Genomic DNA, 25,544 nt, shown 5'->3' on the forward strand with positions numbered 1-25,544 from the left:
TTTACACTTCAAGTTGCAGCCATATTTCACTCCACATCACTGTAAAATATTAAATACTGTATGGGAGGGACCGATGACCACGCAGTTTGATCCCTTATCCCCCTTTTAAACTATCCAACCAACCAACCAACCAACTGTACAGGTATGCATAAAAATCAACATTGTAAATGTTGTAGAAGATAATCTACTTTACTACGCTCGTATCGTGCAATTTAGATTGCTCCAGTTAATCTTTCCCCAGTTATTACAAATTATAACAGAAGAAATAATGAAACGAAACTATTTATTACAAATAATGAACAACACAAAAGATAAATGAAAACGAGAACGAAATGAAATACGGAGATCTACGAATGACCATGTATCGATTGGAAATGAGTTTGGGGTTCACGTCATCAACAATGTGTGTATGTCGCCATTTCAAATGCATTACAGAATGTTTTGACGGAACAGGGCATGATGTGCCATGACGGCCAGAGTGAATTGCTAAATATTTAGACTCTTCGTTTATGTGAATTCAAACCTTGACTTCGACGTTCCGTTTCGTCATGTCCCGTCCTGCTGACGACCTGTGTTGTCATTTTAATTTTGAAATACACTGTGGAATGTTTAGACATTCCGTTCAGACAAGTGTGAATCAGCCTTAAATACGATTTTACCTTGAAATAATCGGTGTTTACCAACGAGTTTAATTTAGTGTCTTCGGTGGTTTCGTCTAAGATTCTCGTCCTTGGTTGAGACAGCTGTGGAGTTCAAGCTGACCAACATTGGAAAATGACAGCTGGGAAGTTCGTCGGATGCGAATATCGTTGGTGTCACATTTGCGCAACAGGTAAACAAGAGAGATGTAGTTTTGTGGGGGTCGGGCAAAATGAAAACATTTTGGGAGTTTGGTGTAAATCATGAACGAAACGTGTGACCACCTCATCAAAACCAAAATCTCGTCAGACTATCTGAAATTAGTAGAGCTGTTGTAAAAGTGTCGTAAAATGTGATTTTCGTGGCATAACTGTTTTTGTGTCCGCGACGCGAACCGTGAGTCATACATCCTTTCTTTGCTTGTTAGCGAGTAACATGGATATCCCAATTCCAAAACCTAGAAGAAACCCACAGTTAAAACCAAGTCAGGACGAGGCTCCTAAAAAGCCAGTCCCTTTACCAAGACAAAGACAAGGAAAGGGTTCTGACTGTGATAGCAGTGAAACGGATAATGTGACAGCAGACAGAAGTATGAAACATTTAGATCGTTCTCCGTCGAAGCAGCCGTCTTCGAGGTCCATAAGGAAAGAAATTGAAGCTGCATCGGAAGCAGTACGGGAGAAAGGAAGGACAGCATTTGGTAATACGAAGAATGCAAGCTTGAAACTGGAAAAATCGTTTCGTAGCATTGGCAAAAGATTAACAGTGCATTCTCTTGGTAAAAACACTGATGTCGGTGTGGAAGAACCTAAAGTAGAGAGGAGTCATTCACTTCCTGCCGAAAATATTTTTCAGTCAATTTCTTTTAAGTCACCGTTAGTCGCGGATGATTCAGCTGAGACATTAGTTAACCTATGTGAACCAAATGATGACGATTTTCAGTCATTTAACGCGCCTCCACCCATATATCCCCCGCCCCCATTACCTGATGAGTCTGTGTATGATGAAGTTCAGTCGGTGTTGAGCCATTCAAGTGTAGCAGATGAGGAATGTATCAGATGTAGTAGTGCAGCATCTTGCCCAGACAGCGCCTCTGTTTATGAGGAGGTATCAATCTCAAATAGAAGAATTGTGACAGCTAAAAGTATGTTGGGAAACAACGATGTTCAGGCGGCACTTAGAAAGTTGTCCATATCTGATACATTGCCATCATCTGATTCATCAAAATGTTCAGAGATGGCACTTGACAGTAAGTCTAGACATGACATTGCAAGCATTTTTGACGAGAGCCTTGTCAGCGGAAGAAATTCTGTTAGCAACAGTAGTATATCACCGTCATTACTTAGTGAATTAGACTTGTCAGAATATAATACTAGCCCTGAAGAAATCTTTGAAGATGACCGATACAGTTGTTCTATGCAGTCCAATGTATCTAGTGCTTTCAGTGTTCAGAATGAACTTTATGATAAGTGGGAACCAGATCTACTGTCAAAACCACCAGGAGATTTATTCAGGAAAAAAGGAGAAACAAGACGTGCTGGTTTACCAGCAAATTCAGTAATATATGAATTTGATCCCTTGTTTAAAAGTACTCCTGACTCAAAGAATGCTACTGACATTGAGTTTCAGTCACTGCTGCTGGGTGATGCAACAGCTGTAGCAACAGATTCACCATATGGAAAAATTAACAGAGTTATATATTCTACAATTCCTGAAGCCCCCAAGGACTGTCCCCCTATTCCACCTAGGAGATCAGACTCTGTTACTGTCAATCCTAAAGTAACTGGTAGTATTGTTATTGATGACAGTGTTATACAACAAGATTATCAGAATATAAGCAGGAATGTTCCTGCATCAATAGAAACTGTATTGATAGTTGACCAAGCACCAGAGGGGAGATCTGTGGATGACTCTGTTTCTCAAGTAGTCAGTACACCAGTCAAATCAAGAAAATCATTGGTAAGGTGGTCAAGCATGAAAAATGCTATGAAATTTGTGTCAGACTCTTCCTGGTCACCCACTCTCACAAGACGTAACAATAAACTTGAGAAGACAAAAAAGCAAGAAGCTTCTTTGTTTTATGAAACTGATTCACAGGTGGACCTGGAACCGCCATTAGTGCAACCACAGATGTCTAAGTTGCACAGTGGGCTCTTGTATAGGTTAAACAGCAAAAAATCAAATGATTATGTTGAACGCTGGTGCAGCTTAGCAGAGGGGAAATTATCCACTTATATGGACAAAAGTATGATTGCCGTTAAAGATGTAATTCAGCTGGCAAGTGTTATGAGTATACATGTTGTTTTGGACCACAAGATAAGGTAAATTAATTTCATTGCTTTTTAATCAAGCATAATGTTTATTATATAGCTGTGCTTCTGTTCTTGCTGAGAAATAAGTTTATTTCTGGTAGTATGTAATTTGGTATTCTTTTTCTGTTATTGTTTAGTTTGAAGTGAGGAAATAAAATGTGCAGTCACTGATGACTGGTATTAGAAATGTGGAAAAAAAATATTTTATTGTTGTTGTTGTAATTATCTCTGTCTTGTTGTGATTTAATGTTCTACACAATCTGTTATGATTTAGGCTCGGGCTATACAGAAACATAAAGCAGAAAATTAAAAACAATAAAGTTCTCAGAAATGAAGGCCATCAATTGTTTGTGTTTGGGGGTCTGTAACTGCAGGTTTTTGCCACTATGATACCTGTTAATGTAAGGCTTCATAATAATTTTTTCCAGATTTTTCACTCGTGTGTGTGTGTGTGTGTGTGTGCGCGCGTGCGCGCACGCGCGCTTGAAATTCATATATAAAGCATTGATCATGTACACTTAACATCAAAGTAAGTGCTTAAGTTGGATAAAAAATGTATTTCCAAGTAATTACATTTCTGTGCCAAGAGAAATTGCAAGAACTAGAGATATAGATTGCTATAAGAAAGTCATTTCTGTGAGGAAAAGAGTGTAACTTCGTTATGTATCTGTTTGAGATCTTTTCGAGGATAGATAGTGTATGACTAGTCTTAAATGGAAATCTTGGTCCCTAAAAATCATGTTAGAAGTCTCTTTTTCTCATTCTCCCAGACTGAGTGATAATTTTTTTCTACATTATTCAAGGCTGTCTTTCTGCACAGAACCCAGTAACATTAATTCAGTATATTCTAAAAAGGAATGACTCGTTAATATTGGCTGTCATCTTGTTTGTATGGAACATTTATATTGGTGTTTTTACTTTTGTAAGTATCTGTTCCAAACTGAGTTTAAATGGTATAGAAAATTTTGCATCTGCATTGTTGTTGGCGTACACTACCTCCTAGCTTTGGTTTTTAAAAAAAGATGAGAAAATTAAAAAAAAAAAATGATCTTGCCGTTTTTCTTGGGTTTTTTCAAAACCCGCTTTTACTTTTGCTATACAGGCAAAATTATCAATGTGCCCAAGATCATTTACAGGTACATCACAGTGTTCGCTGTCTTATTTGCAACCACATGAACGATTACTGCCACAGATTTTTTGATTACTCTTGTTGCCCTGCTTGCCAACTGCGTATCATATTAATACTTGTTCCATAGATCATGAATACAACATTTCATAATTATGTGGAATGTGTTAATTGAACATAAGTTTACTTTATACAATATAATCAGTTATTTTTTACTTTTTTACTGTTACTACTTCATATCTAAAAATTCATCTATTGATTAGAGAGAGTTGTCATTCAGAAATTCTTTTAATTTGTTTATAAATATTGGGTGGCTATCTCTCAGACTTTTAATGCTATTTGGCAAATGACCAAAGATTTTTGTGGCAGCATAATTCACCCTTTTCTGTGCTAAAGCCAGATTTAACTCAGAATAGTGAAGATCATACTTTCTTCTAGTATTGTGGCTATGCACTTCGCTATTATTTTTGAATTGGGATGGGTTATTAATAATAAATATGTATTGTGAAGGTACTGTGAATATCCCGAGTTCCTTAAATAAATGTCTGCAAGGTGATCTTGGGTGGGCTCCAGCTATTATTCTGATTACTCGCTTTTGTGCAATGAATACTTTTTTTCCTTAAAGCTGAATTACCCCAAAATATGATGCTATATAAATGAAGTGAATGGAAATAGTTATAACAGGGTAATTTACTGACATGTTTATCATCTAAATTTGCAATACCTCTAATAGAAATACGGAAGCGTCTGATCCCACCCGTCCGCTTTGACCCATGACGTCTCAAATATGGCGGAAACGACCATAAACGACAATTCCAATATGGCGGATATAAAATCGTTGCATATGTATCATAAAGATGAAAGTACATCGAAAAACACACACACACACACACACACACACACACACACACACACACACACACACACACACACACACACACACACGTTTCACAAAAAGCCAAATGACTCTAACGGGACAAGCGTGGGAAATTGGGGGTTTTTGGGTGGGGAGAAACTAAATATAAACAAATTTAGCCACCCACCCCCATACAAAACCACGCAAAACAACGAAAACAATCAACGTCACAAAACTCACCAAATACCACAAAACAATATTATCTGGAATCGGACACTTCCCTTCACCTATATGGATCTACAGCAGCTCCCGATTCCATCTCCCAATACAAAAATCAAAATTCACTGCCAAACATTATGAACAGAGACTTCCCTTGACCTACACAGATCTACAGCAGCTCCCGATCCCATAAATTAGGATCGACCACTACCCTTGACCTATGTAACTCAAAAACATCTCCCAATACCAACCTTCACAGCCACAAATTTCAATGAAATACTTCCCTATACCCCAATACACAACACATACGCCAAAAACAAAAAATGAGAACTTACCACCACAAGAAAGTTCCAGCCCCACAAACTAGATTGGCCACCACAATCAATCTCTCTCTCTCTCTCTCTCTCTCTCTCTCTCTCTCTCTCTCACACACACACACACACACACACACACACACACACACACACACGTGCAAACACGCAAACCAACAAAAAAATACTAAACCAAAAGAAAAACCCAACCCATCCACACCTCAACCCTCCGCCCAACCCCTCTTCCTGACCCCAAATTAAGAAACACAAACAAAAACCAAATGCAACATAAAAAATCTCAATCACACACTACAACTCAACAAAATAGATCCTCCACAACTAATACAAAAAACAAACACACTCCAATTCTCCCCCCCCCCCCCACCCCCCACCCACCCACCTTAACAAATACTACACAACAAAATAAACCACCCACCCCACCCTGAGCCACAGCCCTCCACCCAAATACCTAGACCACCCTAACTAACAACTTTCTGCCTATACATTTTACCCACAGCCCCTAAGAAAACCCGAACAATACAATAGCCCTCTGGGACACTCTTCCGCGAACAGTACTCATCTAAATGAGACTGAAGGTTGGAAGAGCGCCTCTTCCCCTTCCCAAGAACTAACTTAACCGCCCCCCACATCCCCTCTATTGTATTAGTACAAGCCCCTGTCTCATAATTCTTAAACTCTAAACTATGGTTCACTACTAAATGATTAAAACCCCTCTCATCCAACCCCCTATAAGAAGAAAAAGCATCAGAAACTATTGTGGACCCCGGCTCTATATATTCCTCAATTAACCCCACTAATTCAGCCTTGGACCTCCCTTCCACAACCCTAAAAACACATTCGGAACCCCCACCCTCTGGAACAACAGCCCCCCACACTCAAATAGCAGCCACAGACTTCCCCCTCCCATACTTCCTCTTCCCAAACTGTGACTCGTCCACCTCCACAACAACCCCATGCCCCCCACCCCCAACTTACCCCTGTACTTAATAAATTCTGAACACACTTCACGACAAAAGGAATACCAATCTAAAACGCTCCTCTCACTCACACCAGTCTTATGCGTGCAAAAACTCTGTGGGGATCTATAACAAAAATAATACGTAAAAATCACAATCTCGCGCATGCCCAACCTAGACTTCTCGAACCAGGTACCGCGCCGTATGGAACGCCATATGTTGTCTTTACGACAGTGCCACATATAACCGTCCCTTGTCCGAGAGGCCGGAACTTTAACCAATTTCATTGGTTCACGGCACACACTGCACTTCACCACCTCGGCAATTAAGCCAAAAAGCTGTAGGAACTTAACCAGTTTTAAAGCTGTGTCCCGCATCATAGCCCTCAACCGAGAACTATTGATTTTGTCTTTCATATCCATTCCTGAACGAAAAACCACAACTGATTAAACTTAATAACAAAACCACCCGACGTACAGCAATCATCACTACATTAATCTTCACACAAAACCGTTAACTCACCGATACAAATTCCGCTTCAAAAATACGCAAGCAGCACTCGCCACAGAGCAACATCAAACTGATCCCAATACACCAAACAAACGATAACCCTGAACATACCACCAGAGGGCACAACAAACCACAACATGACGACATCTAAAAACACGCCACATTCACAAACCAAACTCCGCACCGTCATGACGTCACACACCACAACACCCTTACGTCACGGGTCAAAGCCGAGGCATGAGATCGGACACTTCTGTCGACCCCCTCTAATAGTGTAAGTAGCTGAGCGTATCACTTCAGCAGATCATCAAAAAGAGCAGAGAACATGGCAGGCCCCTTCTAGAGCACCCGACACAGTGGATTCGCCCTCACTGCAAGCTGAGTAGCAGGTGGTAATGCATTCGCGTCACCTGAGGTGGCGGAACAATTTGGCGTCTGGCTGCTTGGCCATTTACCTTGTGACTTGACAGGCAGCCGCTCCTTCAGGAGGGTCCAAGCAGGCGCAGGGGGGTGGGGGGGGGGGGGCTTTACTAGTTATGGGGAGCTCCAATGTTAGGTGCGTTATGGAGCCCCTTAGGCAGATAGCATTCAGGGCTGGAAAGAAAGCCAATGTGCACACTATATGTCTGCCAGGGGGGCCAGAAAGCCAATGTGCACATGATATGTTTGCCAGGGGGTCTCATCTGAGACATGAACATGGCCTTCCCTTTGGCTATTGAGCATGCAGGGTGCAGTTGTCTGCATGTAATGGTTCACATCAGCACCAACACCTGTCACATGGGTTCTGAGGTGATCCTCAGTTCATATAGGTGGCTGGTGGAGATGGTGAAGACTGCTGCCCTCACGCACGGGCTGCAAGCAGAGCTCACAATTTGCAGCATCGCTTCCAGAGTTAATCAGGGCCCTTTGGTTTGGAGCTGAGTGGACGGTCTCAAACAAAGGCTTCGTTGACTGTGATGGTCTTGGCTGCAAATTTCTAGACTTGTGTTATGTGGGGATTTGTAGGACTTTCCTTAATATGTCAGGGGTGTGCTACACAAAGGAAGCAGCTACTCGGGTAGCAGAGTACCTGTGGAGTGCGCATGAAGGTTTTTTAGGCTGGGGGCCAGTTGTACAATCTTGTGATAAATCCAGGGTTGGCTAACTGAGGAACAGGTTAACCACTGGTTAACTTGGAGTGTGTGTTGTATGTCACCATTTTATTCCTCAGTTAGTTATTCCCGGATTAGTGTTCATGTCGAGTTAAGTTGGCAATAACTGAAGAGCACACTGGGTATTTTTGCGTGTGTAATTTCATATTTATGTAGTTGCCATCTGAAGAAACAGTGTGTCAAACATGAGTGATAAAATTCCAGATTGCAAAATTTTTCATTTGAGGGTACCTTGAGGTTGGTAGATACTGTGAATGAGTTCAAGTGTATAGTAAGAAACACGAGAACTTTTGCAGTCTCATTCAGTGAAAATATTAGTGCAAAACATTTAACTAAATTGGTAGGGTACATATATGTATAACTTCCTATTCTTGAATTTAGTTAAATGATCAGGTATTTGTTATTTGACCAGTAAGCGATCTTTCTAGATTTCTGAATAAAGTATATGAAAACATATGCAACAATTTCAATTCACTAACAACTTCACATATATTGACGGAGCAGCAATAGATGTACAATTATTATTATTATTATTGTTGTTATTATTTAAAGAAAGAAACACACAAATATTAAGCACAGAAAAGGTAGCAGGGGCTTTAGATTGGTGGCCCCTATGCGTAATGTAAGTTCCATGTCATATCAGCAAACACTCCGTGGCAGAGTGCAAATCTCATTCTGGAAACATCCCCCAAGGCTGTGGCAAAGCCATGTCTCCACAATATACTTTCTTCCAGTGCTAGTTCTGCAAGTTTTTCAGGAGAGCTTCTGTGAAGTTTGGAAGGTAGGAGACAAGGTACTGGCAGAAGTGAAGCTGTGGGGATGGGGTGTGAGCTGTGCTTGGATAGCTCAGATGGTAGAACACTTGCCTGCGAAAGGGAAAGTTCCCAATTTCAAGTCTCGGTTCAGCACACAGTTTTAATCTGCCAAGAAGTTTCATACCAGCGCATACACTGCTACAGAGTGAAAATCTCATTCTAGAAGACTATTTTCATACAAATCGTTATTTTAATGTGCCTGATTTACATAAATAACACAACGGAATTCATGAGGTACTGAAATTGAATGCATATTACCACAAATAAACAGTGTTATTTAAGAAAACAGAGAAATAGTCTCATCTGTCTGTTGTATGCTCCAGTTTCTCACGCACAAGACTGACAAGTATGCCACCTTTGATAAGCAAAATCCGGATATAAATTTGGAATTGGCGTTATCACTCTTTCTTCCCCTTTCTCATTCTCATGAACAGTTTAGCCAAAATCTCATTATTGTTGGCTGCATCTGTCACTGTCCCTGCCGTCTTGAAAAGTGAAGCCCACTAACCAGTCAGAAATCGCTGGTTAAGTTATCTCGAGTTTATAATCTGGTTACGCATTGTTCCTGGTTTGTACAATGCGTTTCTCATGCTATTCCAAGAATAGAGCCCAACCGGTTCCTAACCAGAGAGTGCACAACTGGCCCTAGGCAGTAGTTTGAGATGTTCTGATGGACTCTTGGCCACTCGACTCACCACAAGGGAAGTCAAACGGCATTCAGAATAAAGACACCTCGACTATCACAATTTTATCAGTAAACTGTCAAAGTAGTCGTAATAAAGTTCCTGAATCTAGTGCTCTTCAGGAAAGTTCTTGCGCTCAAGTTATTCTTAGTACCGAGAGCTGGCTGTGAAACATGAAGCGAAAAGTCCTGAGATATTTAATGAATCATGGAATGTATATCGGTAAGACAGATTAGAGACCATAGGAGGGGGGAGCGTTCATTCCAGTTGACACAAATGTTGTCTCTACAGAGGTCAAAGTTGAGTGTGACAGTGAAGTCATCTGGTCGCGTATAACACTTGTAGGTGAAACTAAGTTAATTGTTGGATGTTTTTACTGGCCATCTGATTCTGCTGTGACATTTCGAGAATCATTCAGAGAGAGTCTACAGTCAATAGTGCGCAAATACAAAGGTCATGCAGTACTAGTTGGAGTGACTTTAATCTGCTGTGTATAGACATGGACGTCTATGGCTACATTGTGGGAGGTACGACAGACAGTCCTACGACATACTTTTGAACACCTTTTCCGAAAATTGTCTTAATCAGCTAGCTGGGCAGTCCACATGTAGTGGAAATATGATAGATCTTGTAGCTACAAATAGACTGGACCTTATTGACAATCTCAGTATAGGAACAGGGATTAGTGATTGTGATGTCATTGTAGCAACTATGATTATGACAGTTAATAAATCAGTGAAGAAGGCTAGGAGAGTGTTTCTGTTAGATAGAGCAAATAATCATTTATTAATATCTCACTTGTAAACTGACATCACATAATTCCAGTAAGATGGATGTAGAGGAATTATGGGCAAAGTGTCAGCAGATTGTAAAGCGTGGCCGGGAGAGTTACCTGCCTCGTAAGTGGATAAAGGGTGAAAAAGACCTACCATGGTTAAATAACAAAATTCAGTGGATGCTGGAAAGCAGAGGCAGTTGCACTCTCAGTTCAAAAAGGGAATGAATAAATGACAGCAAGTGATGGTTAGTTGAGATTTGTGTATCTGTGAACAAATCTGTGTGTGAAGCATACAACTACTACCACCATAACGTCTTAGCAAAAGATCTTCAGAGAATCCGAGAAAATTCTGGTCATGTGTAAAATCTCTAAGCGGGTCTAAGGGTTCCATTCTGTCCCTTGTTGACCAGTCTGCTATGGCAATTGAAGATAGCAAAATGAAAGCCGAAGTTATAAATTTCACATTCAAGAAATTGTTCACACAGGAGAATTGTGCAAACATAATGTCATTTGACCTTTGGACAGACTCCCATATAGATGACATAGTAATAGGCATATCTAGTGTAGAGAAGCAACTGAAAGATTTGAAAGCAAATAAATCAGTAGGTCCAGATGGAATCCCAGTTCGATTGTACAAAGAATACTGTATGGTATTGGCTCCTTACCTAGCTTGCATTTATCATGAATCTTGTGCCCAGTGCCAAGTCCCAAGTGGCTGGACAAAAGTGCAAGTGACTCCAGTATATAAGAAAGGTAAAAGAATGGACCTGCAAAATTACAGACCAATATCCCTAACTGCTGTTTGCTCAGATTCATTGAACATATTCTCAGTTTGAATATAAAAAACTTTCTTGAGACTGAGAAGCTCATGTTCACAAATCAGCAAGGTTTTAAAAAGCATCACTCTTACAAAACTTAGCTGGTCCTATTCTCAAATGATATACTGAGAACTATGGATGAAGGGCAACGGGCAGATTTCATATTTCTAAATTTCTGGAAAGCATTTGACACTGTGCCCCATTGCAGTCTGTGTTCACAGATATGTGAGTGGCTCTAAGACTTCTTAAATAATAGAACCCCAGTATGTTGTCCTCGATGGCGAGTGTTCATCAGAGACAATGGTATCATCAGGAGTGCTGTCGGTCTCTGTATACATAAATTATTTGGCAGATAGGGTGGGCTGCAATCTGTGGTTGTTTGCTGAAGATGCTGAGTTGTATGGTAAGGTGTTGGAATTGAGTGACTGTAGGAAGATACGAGATAACATAGACAAAATTTCCAGTTGGTGTGTGATGAATGGGAGCTAGCCCTAAATGTAGTAAAATGTAAATTAATGAGGATGAATAGGAAGATCAAACCTATAATATTCAGTTAGAACATTAGTAGTGTTCTGCTTTACACAGTCAAGTCATTTAAATATCTGGGCATAATGTTGCAGAGCAATGTACAGTGGGACAAGTATGTGAGAACTCTGGTATGGAAGGCAAATGATCCACTTCAGTTTATTGGGAGAATTTTAGGAAAGAGTGTTTTATGTGTAAAGGACACCACATATAGGATACTGGTGGGACCTATTCTTGAGTACTGCTCAAGTGTTTGGGATCGGTATTAGGTTGCATTGAAGGAAGACATTGAAGAAATTCATAGGTGTGCTTCTAGAATTTGTTATCGGTAGGTTCTAACAACACATAAGTTCATTAATAAACGGTCACAACGCCCATATAGTACTAGGAACAGAAAGTTGGCTGAAACCAGACGTAAACAGTAATGAAATCCTAAACTCTGATTGGAATGTATACCGCAGAGATAGGCTGGACAGTGAAGGGGGAGGCGTGTTTATAGCGATAAGAAGTGCAATAGTATCGAAGGAAATTGACGGAGATTCGAATTGTGAAATGATTTGGGTGAAGGTCACGGTTAAAGCAGGCTCAGACATGCTAATTGGATGTCTCTATAGGCCCCCGGGCTCAGCAGCTGTTGTGGCTCAGCACCTGAAGAATAATTTGGAAAATATTTCGAGTAGATTTCCCCACCATGTTATAGTTCTGGGTGGAGATTTTAATTTGCCGGATATAGACTGGGAGACTCAAACGTTCATAACGGGTGGCAGGGACAAAGAATCCAGTGAAATATTTTTAAGTGCTTTATCTGAAAACTACCTTGAGCAGTTAAACAGAAAACCGACTCGTGGCGATAATATATTAGACCTTCTGGTGACAAACAGACCCGAACTATTTGAATCAGTTAATGCAGAACAGGGAATCAGCGATCATAAAGCGGTTACTGCGTCGATGATTTCAGCCGTAAATAGAAATATTAAAAAAGGTAGGAAGATTTTTCTGTTTAGCAAAAGTGACAAAAAGCAGATTACAGAGTACCTGACGGCTCAACACAAAAGTTTTGTCTCAAGTGCAGATAGTGTTGAGGATCAGTGGACAAAGTTCAAAACCATGGTACAATATGCGTTAGATGAGTATGTGCCAAGCAAGATCGTAAGAGATGGAAAAGAGCCACCGTGGTACAACAACCGAGTTAGAAAACTGCTGCGGAAGCAAAGGGAACTTCACAGCAAACATAAACATAGCCAAAGCCTTGCAGACAAACAAAAATTACGCGAAGCGAAATGTAGTGTGAGGAGGGCTATGCGAGAGGCTTTCAATGAATTCGAAAGTAACGTTCTATGTACTGACTTGGCAGAAAATCCTAAGAAATTTTGGTCCTATGTCAAAGCGGTAGGTGGATCAAAACAAAATGTCCAGACACTCTGTGACCAAAATGGTACTGAAACAGAGGATGACAGACTAAAGGCCGAATTACTAAATGTCTTCTTCCAAAGCTGTTTCACAGAGGAAGACTGCACTGTGCTTCCTTCTCTAGATTGTCGCACAGTTGACAAAATGGTAGATATCGAAGTAGACGACAGAGGGATAGAGAAACAATTAAAATCGCTCAAAAGAGGAAAGGCCGCTGGTCCTGATGGGATACAAGTTCAATTTTACACAGAGTACGCGAAGGAACTTGCCCCCCTTCTTGCAGCGGTGTACCGTAGGTCTCTAGAAGAGCGAAGCGTTCCAAAGGATTGGAAAAGGGCACAGGTCATCCCCGTTCTCAAGAAGGGACGTCGAACAGATGTGCAGAACTATAGACCTATATCTCTAACGTCGATCAGTTGTAGAATTTTGGAACACGTATTATGTTCGAGTATAATGTCTTTTCTGGAGACTAGAAATCTACTCTGTAGGAATCAGCATGGGTTTCGAAAAAGACGATCGTGTGAAACCCAGCTCGCGCTATTCGTCCACGAGACTCAGAGGGCCTTAGACACGGGTTCACAGGTAGATGCCGTGTTTCTTGACTTCCGCAAGGCGTTTGACACAGTTCCCCACAGTCGTTTAATGAACAAAGTAAGAGCATACGGACTATCAGATCAATTGTGTGATTGGATTGAGGAGTTCCTAGATAACAGAACGCAGCACGTCATTCTCAATGGAGAGAAGTCTTCCGAAGTAAGAGTGATTTCAGGTGTGCCGCAGGGGAGTGTCATAGGACCGTTGCTATTCACAATATACATAAATGACCTGGTGGATGACATCGGAAGTTCACTGAGGCTTTTTGCAGATGATGCTGTGGTGTATCGAGAGGTTGCAACAATGGAAAATTGTACTGAAATGCAGGAGGATCTGCAGCGAATTGACGCATGGTGCACGGAATGGCAATTGAATCTCAATGTAGCGAAGTGTAATGTGATGCGAATACATAGAAAGATAGGTCCCTTATCATTTAGCTACAAAATAGCAGGTCAGCAACTGGAAGCAGTTAATTCCATAAATTATCTGGGAGTACGCATTAGGAGTGATTTAAAATGGAATGATCATATAAAGTTGATCGTCGGTAAAGCAGATGCCAGACTGAGATTCATTGGAAGAATCCTAAGGAAATGCAATCCGACAACAAAGGAAGTAGGTTACAGTACGCTTGTTCGCCCAATGCTTGAATACTGCTCAGCAGTGTGGGATCCGCACCAGGTAGGGTTGATAGAAGAGATAGAGAAGATCCAACGGAGAGCAGCGCGCTTCGTTACAGGATCATTTAGTAATTGCGAAAGCGTTACGGAGATGATAGATAAACTCCAGTGGAAGACTCTGCAGGAGAGACGCTCAGTAGCTCGGTACGGGCTTTTGTTGAAGTTTCGAGAACATACCTTCACCGAAGAGTCAAGCAGTATATTGCTCCCTCCTACGTATATCTCGCGAAGAGACCATGAGGATAAAATCAGAGAGATTAGAGCCCACACAGAAGCATACCGACAGTCCTTCTTTCCACGTACAATACGAGACTGGAATAGAAGGGAGAACCGATAGAGGTACTCAGGGTACCCTCCGCCACACACCGTCAGGTGGCTTGCGGAGTACGGATGTAGATGTAGATGTAGAAGTGCTACAGAAATGTTTCAGGGCATCAAATGGGAATACTTGGAGGGAGAAATTAGGGCTCGTATGGAGGCATGTAGACAATCATTTTTCGCTTGCTCTGTTTTCAAGTGGAACAGGGTACCCACCCCACCGCAGTGCTCCGCACTGTGGCTTGCAGAGTATCTATGTAGATTTAAATGTAGATGTAGACTAATTTTCTGAAGGACATTGTTTACAATTCCTCTGCTGAATTTCAGTTGTTGGGTGTGATTACTATACTTGTATCATGAGCAAAAAGAACTACCTTTGTATCTCCATGAATATAGAGTGGCAAGGGATTAATGTGTTTTAAGAACAGTAAGGGGCCCAAGACCGGACCCTGTGAGACACCATTCTTGATACCTCCCCAGTTAGAGGACTCTGCTGATTTTTGCAGAGTATCTGTACTGTTAATTCTAACCTCCTGCATTCTTCCAGTTAAATATGAATTAAACCATTTGTGGACTGTCCCACTCACACCACAATACTTGAGGTTATCTAGAAGAATTTCATGATTCACACAGTCAAAAGCCTTTGGGAGGTCACAAAATATTCCAATGGGTGATGTTTGGTTATTCAGAGCATTTAATATTTGCTCAGTGAAAGCATATATAGCATTTTCTGTTGAAAGGCCTTTCTGAAAACAAAACTGACATTTTATTAGTACTTCATTTTTACAAATTGTGTTGCTACTCTTGAATACATTACTTTTTCAAGAATTTTGGTAAAGCTATCAGAAGTGAGACTGGGCAGTAGTTGTTAGCATCAGACCTGTCCCTTTTTTATGCAATGGTTTAACAATAGCCTATTTCAGTCTATCTGGAAAAAATGCCCTGTTTCAGTGAGCTATTATGTATGTGACTGAGAATCCTACTTATCTGTTGGGAACCAGCTTTTGGTATTCTGTTGGAAATGCCATCAATTCCATGCGAGCTTTTACTTTTGAGTGCGTTTATTATTTTCCAAATTTCTGCTGGAGAGGTGAGTTGAATTTCAGTTTTATCAAAGTGCTTAGGTATTGCCTCTTCCATTTACTGCCTTGCATTTTCTAATGAATAGCTGGATCCTATTTTTCTTTGATACTTGAAAAATGAATATTAAAAATGTTTTCTACATCTGATTTTTTGTTAACAAGCTTTTCATTGAGTTTGGTAGAAACTCAGTCCTCCAGTACTCACCGTTGCCCTGTTTCCCTTTGAACAATATTCCAAATTGTTTTAATTTTATTATCAGAGGTGCTAATCTCAGACACACTGTAACTGTTTCTGGATCATAACTCCTCCTAGCTGTAAGATAAATTTCCCTTTATTGTTTACAAGATATTTTTATCCCTTTAATTATCCACGGCTTTTTAGATGTTTTCTTACAATTATATTTCACTGTTTTCTTAGGGAAAATGTTATCAATTATACTCACAATGGTGTTATGAAATAAGTTAAATTTTAAATTACCAACATATTCCTTGTACACCTCATCCCAGTCTTAACTGTGCAGGCTTTCCCTAAAATTAGCAATTGTTAAATCATTAATTGAACACACTATTTTGGAGGACTGTTTTGCATTATGTATGGAGCTATGTGCTAGCTGTGGATCATTACCAGACAGACCATTCTTAACAGGAAAAGTTTTTATTTGATTAAATTTATCTTGTTCTATAAATACATTATCTATCAGTGCATTCCTGTATCACCCAAGTAGGAAAATCAATAACTGACTTCAGATTGATAGTAATACTTCAAGGTCAAGCTTTCTGTCATATTCTTTCAGAAAATCTGTATTGAAATCCCCACAAACAATAATTTGCTTCCTTCTGTCTGACAGATAGCACAACAAAGAATCTTAAGTTTTTTTTTTTTTTTCCAATGGGGGCCTATACACTGTTACAATTATAAAAGCACCATTATTTAGTTTGAGCTCATATGCACATGCTTCTGTAAGTTACTCTATACAAAATATTTTAGTTTCCAAATTTTTCACACTGTGATAAATTTTTACATACACTCCTGGAAATTGAAATAAGAACACCGTGAATTCATTGTCCCAGGAAGGGGAAACTTTATTGACACATTCCTGGGGTCAGATACATCACATGATCACACTGACAGAACCACAGGCACATAGGCACAGGCAACAGAGCATGCACAATGTCGGCACTAGTACAGTGTATATCCACCTTTCGCAGTAATGCAGGCTGCTCTTCTCCCATGGAGACGATCGTAGAGATGCTGGATGTAGTCCTGTGGAACGGCTTGCCATGCCATTTCCACCTGGCGCCTCAGTTGGACCAGCGTTCGTGCTGGACGTGCAGACCGCGTGAGACGACGCTTCATCCAGTCCCAAACATGCTCAATGGGGGACAGATCCGGAGATCTTGCTGGCCAGGGTAGTTGACTTACACCTTCTAGAGCACTTTGGGTGGCACGGGATACATGCGGACATGCATTGTCCTGTTGGAACAGCAAGTTCCCTTGCCGGTCTAGGAATGGTAGAACGATGGGTTCGATGACGGTTTGGATGTACCGTGCACTATTCAGTGTCCCCTCGACGATCACCAGAGGTGTACGGCCAATGTAGGAGATCGCTCCCTACACCATGATGCCGGGTGTTGGCCCTGTGTGCCTCAGTCGTATGCAGTCCTGATTGTGGCGCTCACCAGCACGGCGCCAAACACGCATACGACCATCATTGGCACCAAGGCAGAAGCGACTCTCATCGCTGAAGACGACACGTCCCCATTCGTCCCTCCATTCACGCCTGTCGCGACACCACTGTAGGCGGGCTGCACGATGTTGGGGCGTGAGAGGAAGACGGCCTAACGGTGTGCGGGACCGTAGCCCAGCTTCATGGAGACGGTTGCGAATGGTCCTCGCCGATACCCCAGGAGCAACAGTGTCCCTAATTTGCTGGGAAGTGGCGGTGCGGTCCCCTACGGCACTGCGTAGGATCCTACGGTCTTGGCGTGCATCCGTGCGTCGCTGCGGTCCGGTCCCAGGTCGACGGGCACGTGCACCTTCCGCCGACCACTGGCGACAACATCGATGTACTGTGGAGACCTCACGCCCCACGTGTTGAGCAATTCGGCGGTACATCCACCCGGCCTCCCGCATGCCCATTATACCCCCTCGCTCAAAGTCCGTCAACTGCACATACGGTTCACGTCCACGCTGTCGCGGCATGCTACCAGTGTTAAAGACTGCGATGGAGCTCCGTATGCCACGGCAAACTGGCTGACACTGACGGTGGCGGTGCACAAATGCTGCGCAGCTAGCGCCATTCGACGGCCAACACCGCGGTTCCTGGTGTGTCCGCTGTGCCGTGCGTGTGATCATTGCTTGTACAGCCCTCTCGCAGTGTCCGGAGCAATTATGGTGGGTCTGACACACCGGTGTCAATATGCTCTTTTTTCCATTTCCAGGAGTGTATATGGAAACTTGTCCTCTTTCCATAGTGTCTGTACTTACATGTGTTGAAAGCTTATCTCCACCTACATTTACCTTTTCATATCTGCGACTATATAATGTTCTGACAGGCATTGTACATCACCTCCAAAGTTGAAGCTCATCTACTTTGTTTTTGAATCTCCTGATATTTCGACACAATCTGCTAACATTATTTTTCGCTGTACTTTTATGAGAATCTTGTGATATTTTAATATCTCTAGTACCTGCCTGTCTGAGCTTCTCAGTAAGCTTAATTTACTTCAGTGCTGAATCATTGGACATTGATCTTAGAGTTTCAGTGTGCACCCCCTACCGTTCCGCCCCTCCCCCAAGATTGTTTCATCCCAGCCAATTTACCCTTCCCTTTCCTATTGAGATGCAGGACATGTCTTGTGAAGTCCCAGCTACCAATACCATCAACAGGAACCAAACTAGCTGCCCAAAGCTGATCTAGCTCCGTATTAACCCTCCTGATAGAGCTGTTCTGCTGGGGCCGATCATACTGCATGAAAACAGGAACCAAGCCAACATTTTATGGTTCATTATGTTACTATTTTTACCAGCCACACTCAATATTGTAGCCCTGAACCCTATTAATACTATTTCTCTGCTCCACCCACCATTACAACATGATACTGCTTTGTAAAACCCTTGCGCATTGATCCTACATCCTCTATCTCTTGCACTGGATTTGAAAAAATGTGTGGCCTGATACCGTCACCTAATTTTTTCTGCAGGATCTGGCCCACACCTCTTCCATGGCTACTACCTAACAACAGAACTCGTGCTTTCTGCTTTTGTTGACACATTTGGTTTCTTGTGATAGTCTGTTGAATTTTGACTGCACTTACATCTACCTGAGCTTCTTCATAAGTTAACTGAAGTAGCAAGGCAAATCTACTGTTTGTGCCAATGATGAAACTGTCAGATACTGCTCTCTTTCTGTGGCCCCTGTTTCTTGCTAGCACTTTCCACCTGTCTTCACCCTTCCGCCCCCTTAACCTCATCAGTTCCTCCTTGGCACTGTCTAGTATAGACTTAGGGGCTGTAATCTTCCCTTCCTGTTCAGCTATTTTCTTATCCCTTGAACATAATCTGAAATATCATGGGAGAGACCCATTTATGTCCCCGCTTCCCATGCCATTACATTACCTCCCCCCACCCCAATGTAACCATCTGTCACAACAGCTGCATATTACCCCAGAACTAACTTTCCTACGGCAGATCAAACACTTCTTTCTCATTGTTGTTTTACAAAATAACAGTAATATTCTATTAACTGCATGCCACAAGAGTCACTTAAGTTATGTGGAACACTAATATACATATATACTAATAATATACCAACAGAATGCACTTAAACTAACGTTACAACTCAAAACTAAGCCTAAGGTCACGTATGCGCAACATGAATGTTATGTGTTTTGAAAAGAAATAAAAGATTGAACTTAAAACCTTTAATTCCCCAGTGGAAATGGAACTATTAGATATATGTGCAATGAAAGCAACATAAATTCTTCACTTAATACTTATGCAACCATCTTAAATTTGTACGTAAACCTACATGTAAAGCACGTGGAAGCTGACCCTTAGGCTATATTTTTCTTTGGTTCGAGAGATACTTTGAAATGAGTGAACCTTCAATAGATAATATGGAGTAATATCTAATGAACTTCCTTATGGTGTAACATTCCAGGACACGAATAATATTCATGATTTCTTTTGTGATATTCATGTTTCACATGAAATTATCTTATTTTTGATAGTTGTAACATCGTCCAGAACTTCAGTTAATTTGCTAAAGAAAATTGCCTATATGAACACTATGTGATCAATTTATACAAAGAAGAGAAAATACGACAAAGTTTAAAATGGAAACACCAAATGTGAACCAATTTATGTAAAGAAATAGATCTTATTCACTATTGCTTGGAACTTCCTTCACCCTGACAACAGTAAGCAGAAGTTGAGAGGGAGACTCATACTTTCAGATTTAACTTTTCTAACTTCTAAGAAGTTTCTATTTAGTTTTTAACTGTAGGCTTGGTGCTATGTTATATGATCAATACTATAATAATTAGTGATATCTTTTTACGCCTGTTTCTTTCATTCTTCATTGTAAGATTAAACATTAGTGTTCCTTGCTTCAATTCAGATGCATCATGCATGCAGTGCCTGAGTTAATATTATGGTTATCAAATAATTAAAAGGTATTATATGTGTTTGGATAAAAGTAGAAGTGATTTCAATGGTGTGAAGATCCTCGGTGCATGAAAACTGTCAGTTGAAAAACTAACACAGCCTACAAAAAAGAAAAAAAGAAGAGTGGGGGGGGGGGGGAGGGGAGGAGGTCAGAGTGTTGGTTGAAAATTGAGGCTGCAGCATAACAGAGTTGTAGATTGTTACAATCTTTATCTGGGGGGGGGGGGGGGGGGGAGTATCAATTTAACCTTGAACCTCTTCATGCTAGGCAGTTTTGTCCTGTGATGTAATGGTGATGCGAATGCAAGGTCATACAGGCTAAAATAGGTGTAAGGTCTTGTTGTTGTTGTTGTTGTTGTTGTTGTCTTCAGTCCTGAGACTGGTTTGATGCAGCTCTCCATGCTACTCTATCCTGTGCAAGCTTCTTCATCTCCCAGTACTTACTGCAACCTACATCCTTCTGAATCTGCTTAGTGTATTCATCTCTTGGTATCCCTCTACGATTTTTACCCTCCACGCTGCCCTCCAATGCTAAATTTGTGATCCCTTGATGCCTCAGAACATGTCCTACTAACCGGTCCCTTCTTCTTGTCAAGTTGTGCCACAAACTCCTCTTCTCCCCAATTCTGTTCAATACCTCCTCATTAGTTATGTGATCTACCCATCTAATCTTCAGCATTGTTCTGTAGCACCACATTTCAAAAGCTTGTACTCTCTTCTTGTCCAAACTATTTATCGTCCATGTTTCACTTCCATACATGACTACACTCCATAGAAATAATTTCAGACACCACTTCCTGACACTTAAATCTATACTCGATGTTAGCAAATTTCTCTTCTTCAGAAACGCTTTCCTTGCCATTGCCAGTCTACATTTTATATCCTCTCTACTTCAACCATCATCAGTTATTTTGCTCCCCAAATAACAAAACTCCTTTACTACTTTAAGTGTCTCATTTCCTAATCTAATTCCCTCAACATCACCTGACTTAATTAGACTACATTCCATTATCCTTGTTTTGCTTTTGTTGATGTTCATTTTATACCCTTGTTTCAAGACACTGTCCATTCCGTTCAACTGCTCTTCCAAGTCCTTTGCTGTCTCTGACAGAATTACAATGTCATCGGTGAACCTTAACGTTTTTATTTCTTCTCCATGGATAGTCATACATGCTAAAATAGGAAGAAGAACAAACACCGACAATTTTTTTCTTCTGTATTACGTTTTGAAATTAGATTGTGGTGACAGGCTGACCTACAGTAGCTCAAGGTATTGTTTAGTTTTAGACTGAAAGGGACTGAGAGTTGGTAAAGCCAATGAATCTGGATAAATGTATTAGTTGTGGTGAAGTACTGATCTGTAGTGTAATCTGAGGTACACACAGATTAGGTTGAGAGGTGACAGTTAGGTCGTGAGTTAGTGAACCAGCATTGAACGCTTCAGTTAATCTGGTCTAGGGTAGTCACACAGTGTTTCAGAAAGGAGTATTATGATACGTGTACCAATGAAGACAGACACATGAAGTATATAGAATTAGTTAAAAGCTATCACCAATTAATATTGATAAATAAGATGTTAATTTCTAGGCATATGGAAGGAGGGGGAAATGAGTGAAAGGTGCTGGAGAGTGTATTGTGTTTTGTGAATCCTCTAGAGGATTATAATGCATAGTAACTGTGGTGCTTTGTGGGTGAATGAAGACAAATTAAGGTGAATTTGAAAAGTGATTGAGACAGTTAATGTGACGGAAGTTCTTATTTGTGGTCCTGAAGTTGCTAAAAGGTTATATGAATGCTTGGTGTCTGTTCTTTCGGACAGACACCACTCTTTCATATAGTTCATTCCCCTTGATGTGCAATGAATCCTGCATGTTCATTGCGGATGCACAATTACATTCAAACTCCAGTGGGAATCTCAAAGTAGTGAGCATGGAGACATGGATGGGGACTGCAGAGTCGTGGTGCTAGGTGAGAATGTGGATCGACTGAGAGGCGTGCCGAGATAGTCTTTGCAATTGCGATAAACACTGTGTTTGGATGGTGCAGTGGTTAATGTAACTGCCTTGTCAGCAGGGAGATCCAGGGTTCGAATCCCGGTCCAGCACACTGTTTCACTTGTCACCACTGAATCCGCTTAAAGTCCCATTGCAGCTGACATCAGTTGTTCCTTCCCTTCCCTTTCCTTTCCGTTCCTTTCCTTTCTCCCCCATCACTAACAACTTACATAAAATTGGCACAAGGTGTTGAAGCAATTTGTAGCAGCATTGTGGGATACTACACCAATCTATGTTGTAGAATGATGCCACCCACATCACAATGTAATTTCTATATGATAAATCACATTCACCAGTCTGTGATTGATGTTCTCTATCCTGGCTATATTTTAGGCAGGCACATACGAATATTGAATGATTCCATGCACTCTTGTCAGGTAGCATCATAATTGTGTTAAAGAGTCTAAACATTTAAAAGCTTCTACTTTTTGAGTTTTGTGTATATTACAAAATTAGATGGAAGAAAATAATTGCACCCTTAGTCCTGTGAAAGTTTCACTTATTCCATAGCTCACATAATTATCCTTGTAAGTTGCAGACCTATTGTGGAATCATGATTTCTTTGCCCTCTCTCCGTTAACCGGAATGAACACATTTTCAAGCAAATTATCTTTAAACAAACTGTCTATTCCAACAAAAAATGTACTACCTAAAGATGGACCTGTTCCATTGAGCGTTTCTTCAGGATAAAGTGCCTATCAATAAGTCCTCTACTGTTTGTGCAAAAAACATATCTCTCTCTTCAGCACTCCTTGAAAGACTTACGAGATCAAGCGTTTCACCTCACTTCCGAAATATAATATTCCCAGCTCCATTCTTGCCATACACATCCTTTTGTTTCAATATTTTCATTTGTCTTTCCTTTGGCAGCCATTTTTCTGTCTTTTGCCCTTTTCATTCATTTTACAACTGTCCTTGTCCTATTTTCTGCGTCTTTTGATACTCTCCAACCTTTCCATTTCATAGATTAGATTAGATGTGTACTATTTGTTCCAGTACATCCCTAGTGAGGAGATCCTCCAGAATGCAGACCATCTCAGAAAACAAGAATACACAATGTTACAAAGAAAACAAATATTCTTATGTACCTTCCGAGATCCCAAGTGATATGATCCTCATGATTAGATTTGATTAGATTCAGTTTTCGTTCCATGGACCCAAAAAATGAGATGATTCTCTTGGGTGTAGAGCATCAGAAAATATAACATAAAAACATAAAACAATTGAATATAATACTTACTACCATGATCACTTGTCCAGAGTTCGAATCCCTGTCCAGCACACTGTTTCACTTGTCGCAACTGATTCTGCTTAAAGTCCCAATACAGCTGACATCAGTAGTTTCTTTCCTTTCCTTTCCTTTCCTTTCCTTTCCTTTCCTTTCCTTTCCCTTTCCTTTCTCCCCTCTCCACCTTCAGCTTGCTTCAAATCGGTACAAGATGTTGAAGCAATGGGTAGCAGCATCTAGGGATAACACACCCATCTATGTTGTAAAATCCTGTGGCGCCATCCACATCACAATGTAATTTATTCATCTTAAACACATTTTCAAACAATGGAAATTCCAAGTAGGAACATCAACAATGTAGGAAAAGACAGATTGCTACTTATCGTAAAGAAGAGAGATGAAGTTGCAGACAGGCACAATTAAAAGACAATCACATGTAGCTTTCGGCCACAGTCTTCGTCAGTAAAACACACACACACACACACACACACACCTGTCTCTCTCTCTCTCTCTCCCCTCCCTCCCTCCCTCCCTCCCTCCCTCCCTCCCTCCCTCCCTCCCTCCCCCCCCTCCCCCCTCTCCCCCCCTCCCCCCTCCCCGTGCCCCCTCCCCTCTCCTCTCCCCCTCACCCTCCCCCCCTCTTTTACTGGTGAAGGCTGTGGCCGGTTGCTGTATGTGATATGTGAGTGTCTCTTAATAGTGCCTGTCTGCAACTTGATCTCTCTTCTTTACGATAAGTAGCAATCTGCTTTTCCTACATTCTTAAATTTATTTTCATTTATAAGGTAATATTGAACGTGGCAATAAAACATGTAAATGTTGAGTACACTGAAGTGCATATGATAGATCAATTTAATATGATTTAACATATCTCATCAATTTGTGTGAAACTTTTGTGGGGATCTGTATGCTGTATCAAGTCAACTAATGATGTCAGAAACTACAGTACTTTTTTTCCCTGCCTGTTCATTCATGCCATATCTACCATAGTTAGCAAATACAGTCCCATATATATTTTTTGTGATGATGTACTCAAAACTTTTACTGGTTCTATTAATTGTATTATCTCTTTAGTGAATGAACCATGCAAGTTTACTAGTTCGCTCAGTGTGCTGAAATATTGCCTGTAGGCTGTGTGTTAACGTTTACATATGCAGCTAAGGCTTCTGGTTCCATTTAATCACAACAATTTTATATCTCCATTACATTCCACTTTTCATTTATTTACATCTTGCCCTAATCTGATACGCTGTGGCCGAGCGGTTCTAGGTGCTTCAGTCTGGCACCGCGTGACTGCCACGACCGCCGGTTCGAATCCTGCCTTGGGCATGGATGTGTGTGATGTCCTTAGGTTAGTTAGGTTTAAGTAGTTCTAAGTTCTAGGGGACTGATGACCTCAGATGTTAAGTCACATGGTGCTCAGAGCCATTTTTGTCCTGATCTGATATTTTGTTTTTGTTATCCAATATCTGGATTATGTATTAGCCGGCTTTCCCTTTACAGTATAATGAACCGCTTATCGAGTGCCTGTATGTACCAGCTGTGTATAGACATTTTCGTTTTTATTAATCCCCCTCCCCCTCTTTATGCCTGGTCCAAAAGTCATGTCTGAATAAAATATCTGCATCAAGTGTTTTAATTCTATTTTCCCCCCTGCCTTTACTGTGTGGGATATGGTATGTATTTTTCTTATTACATTCTGCAAGGGGTGGTCCCCAGCAGTGGGATCAGCTGTTTGAAACAATCTGTACAGTGATGTTGGTTAAGGGCCAAGGAATCACACCCTACAACC

At 41.0% G+C, this 25,544-nt stretch overlaps 1 protein-coding gene across 1 annotated transcript in view; it reads left to right on the forward strand.

Moving 5' to 3' along the window:
* The first annotated feature begins 445 nt into the window (after positions 1-445).
* The window catches only part of LOC126267591 (arf-GAP with Rho-GAP domain, ANK repeat and PH domain-containing protein 2), a 152,988-nt gene continuing 127,889 nt past the window's right edge, over positions 446-25,544 (forward strand). The window contains exon 1 of the mRNA XM_049972892.1: positions 446-2,960. Coding sequence (XP_049828849.1) covers positions 1,075-2,960 — 1,886 coding nt within the window. The 5' untranslated portion in view covers positions 446-1,074. The remainder of the gene's footprint in view (positions 2,961-25,544) is intronic.

The sequence above is a fragment of the Schistocerca gregaria genome, chromosome 4, assembly GCF_023897955.1.
Source record: "Schistocerca gregaria isolate iqSchGreg1 chromosome 4, iqSchGreg1.2, whole genome shotgun sequence".
NCBI lineage: Eukaryota > Metazoa > Arthropoda > Insecta > Orthoptera > Acrididae > Schistocerca > Schistocerca gregaria.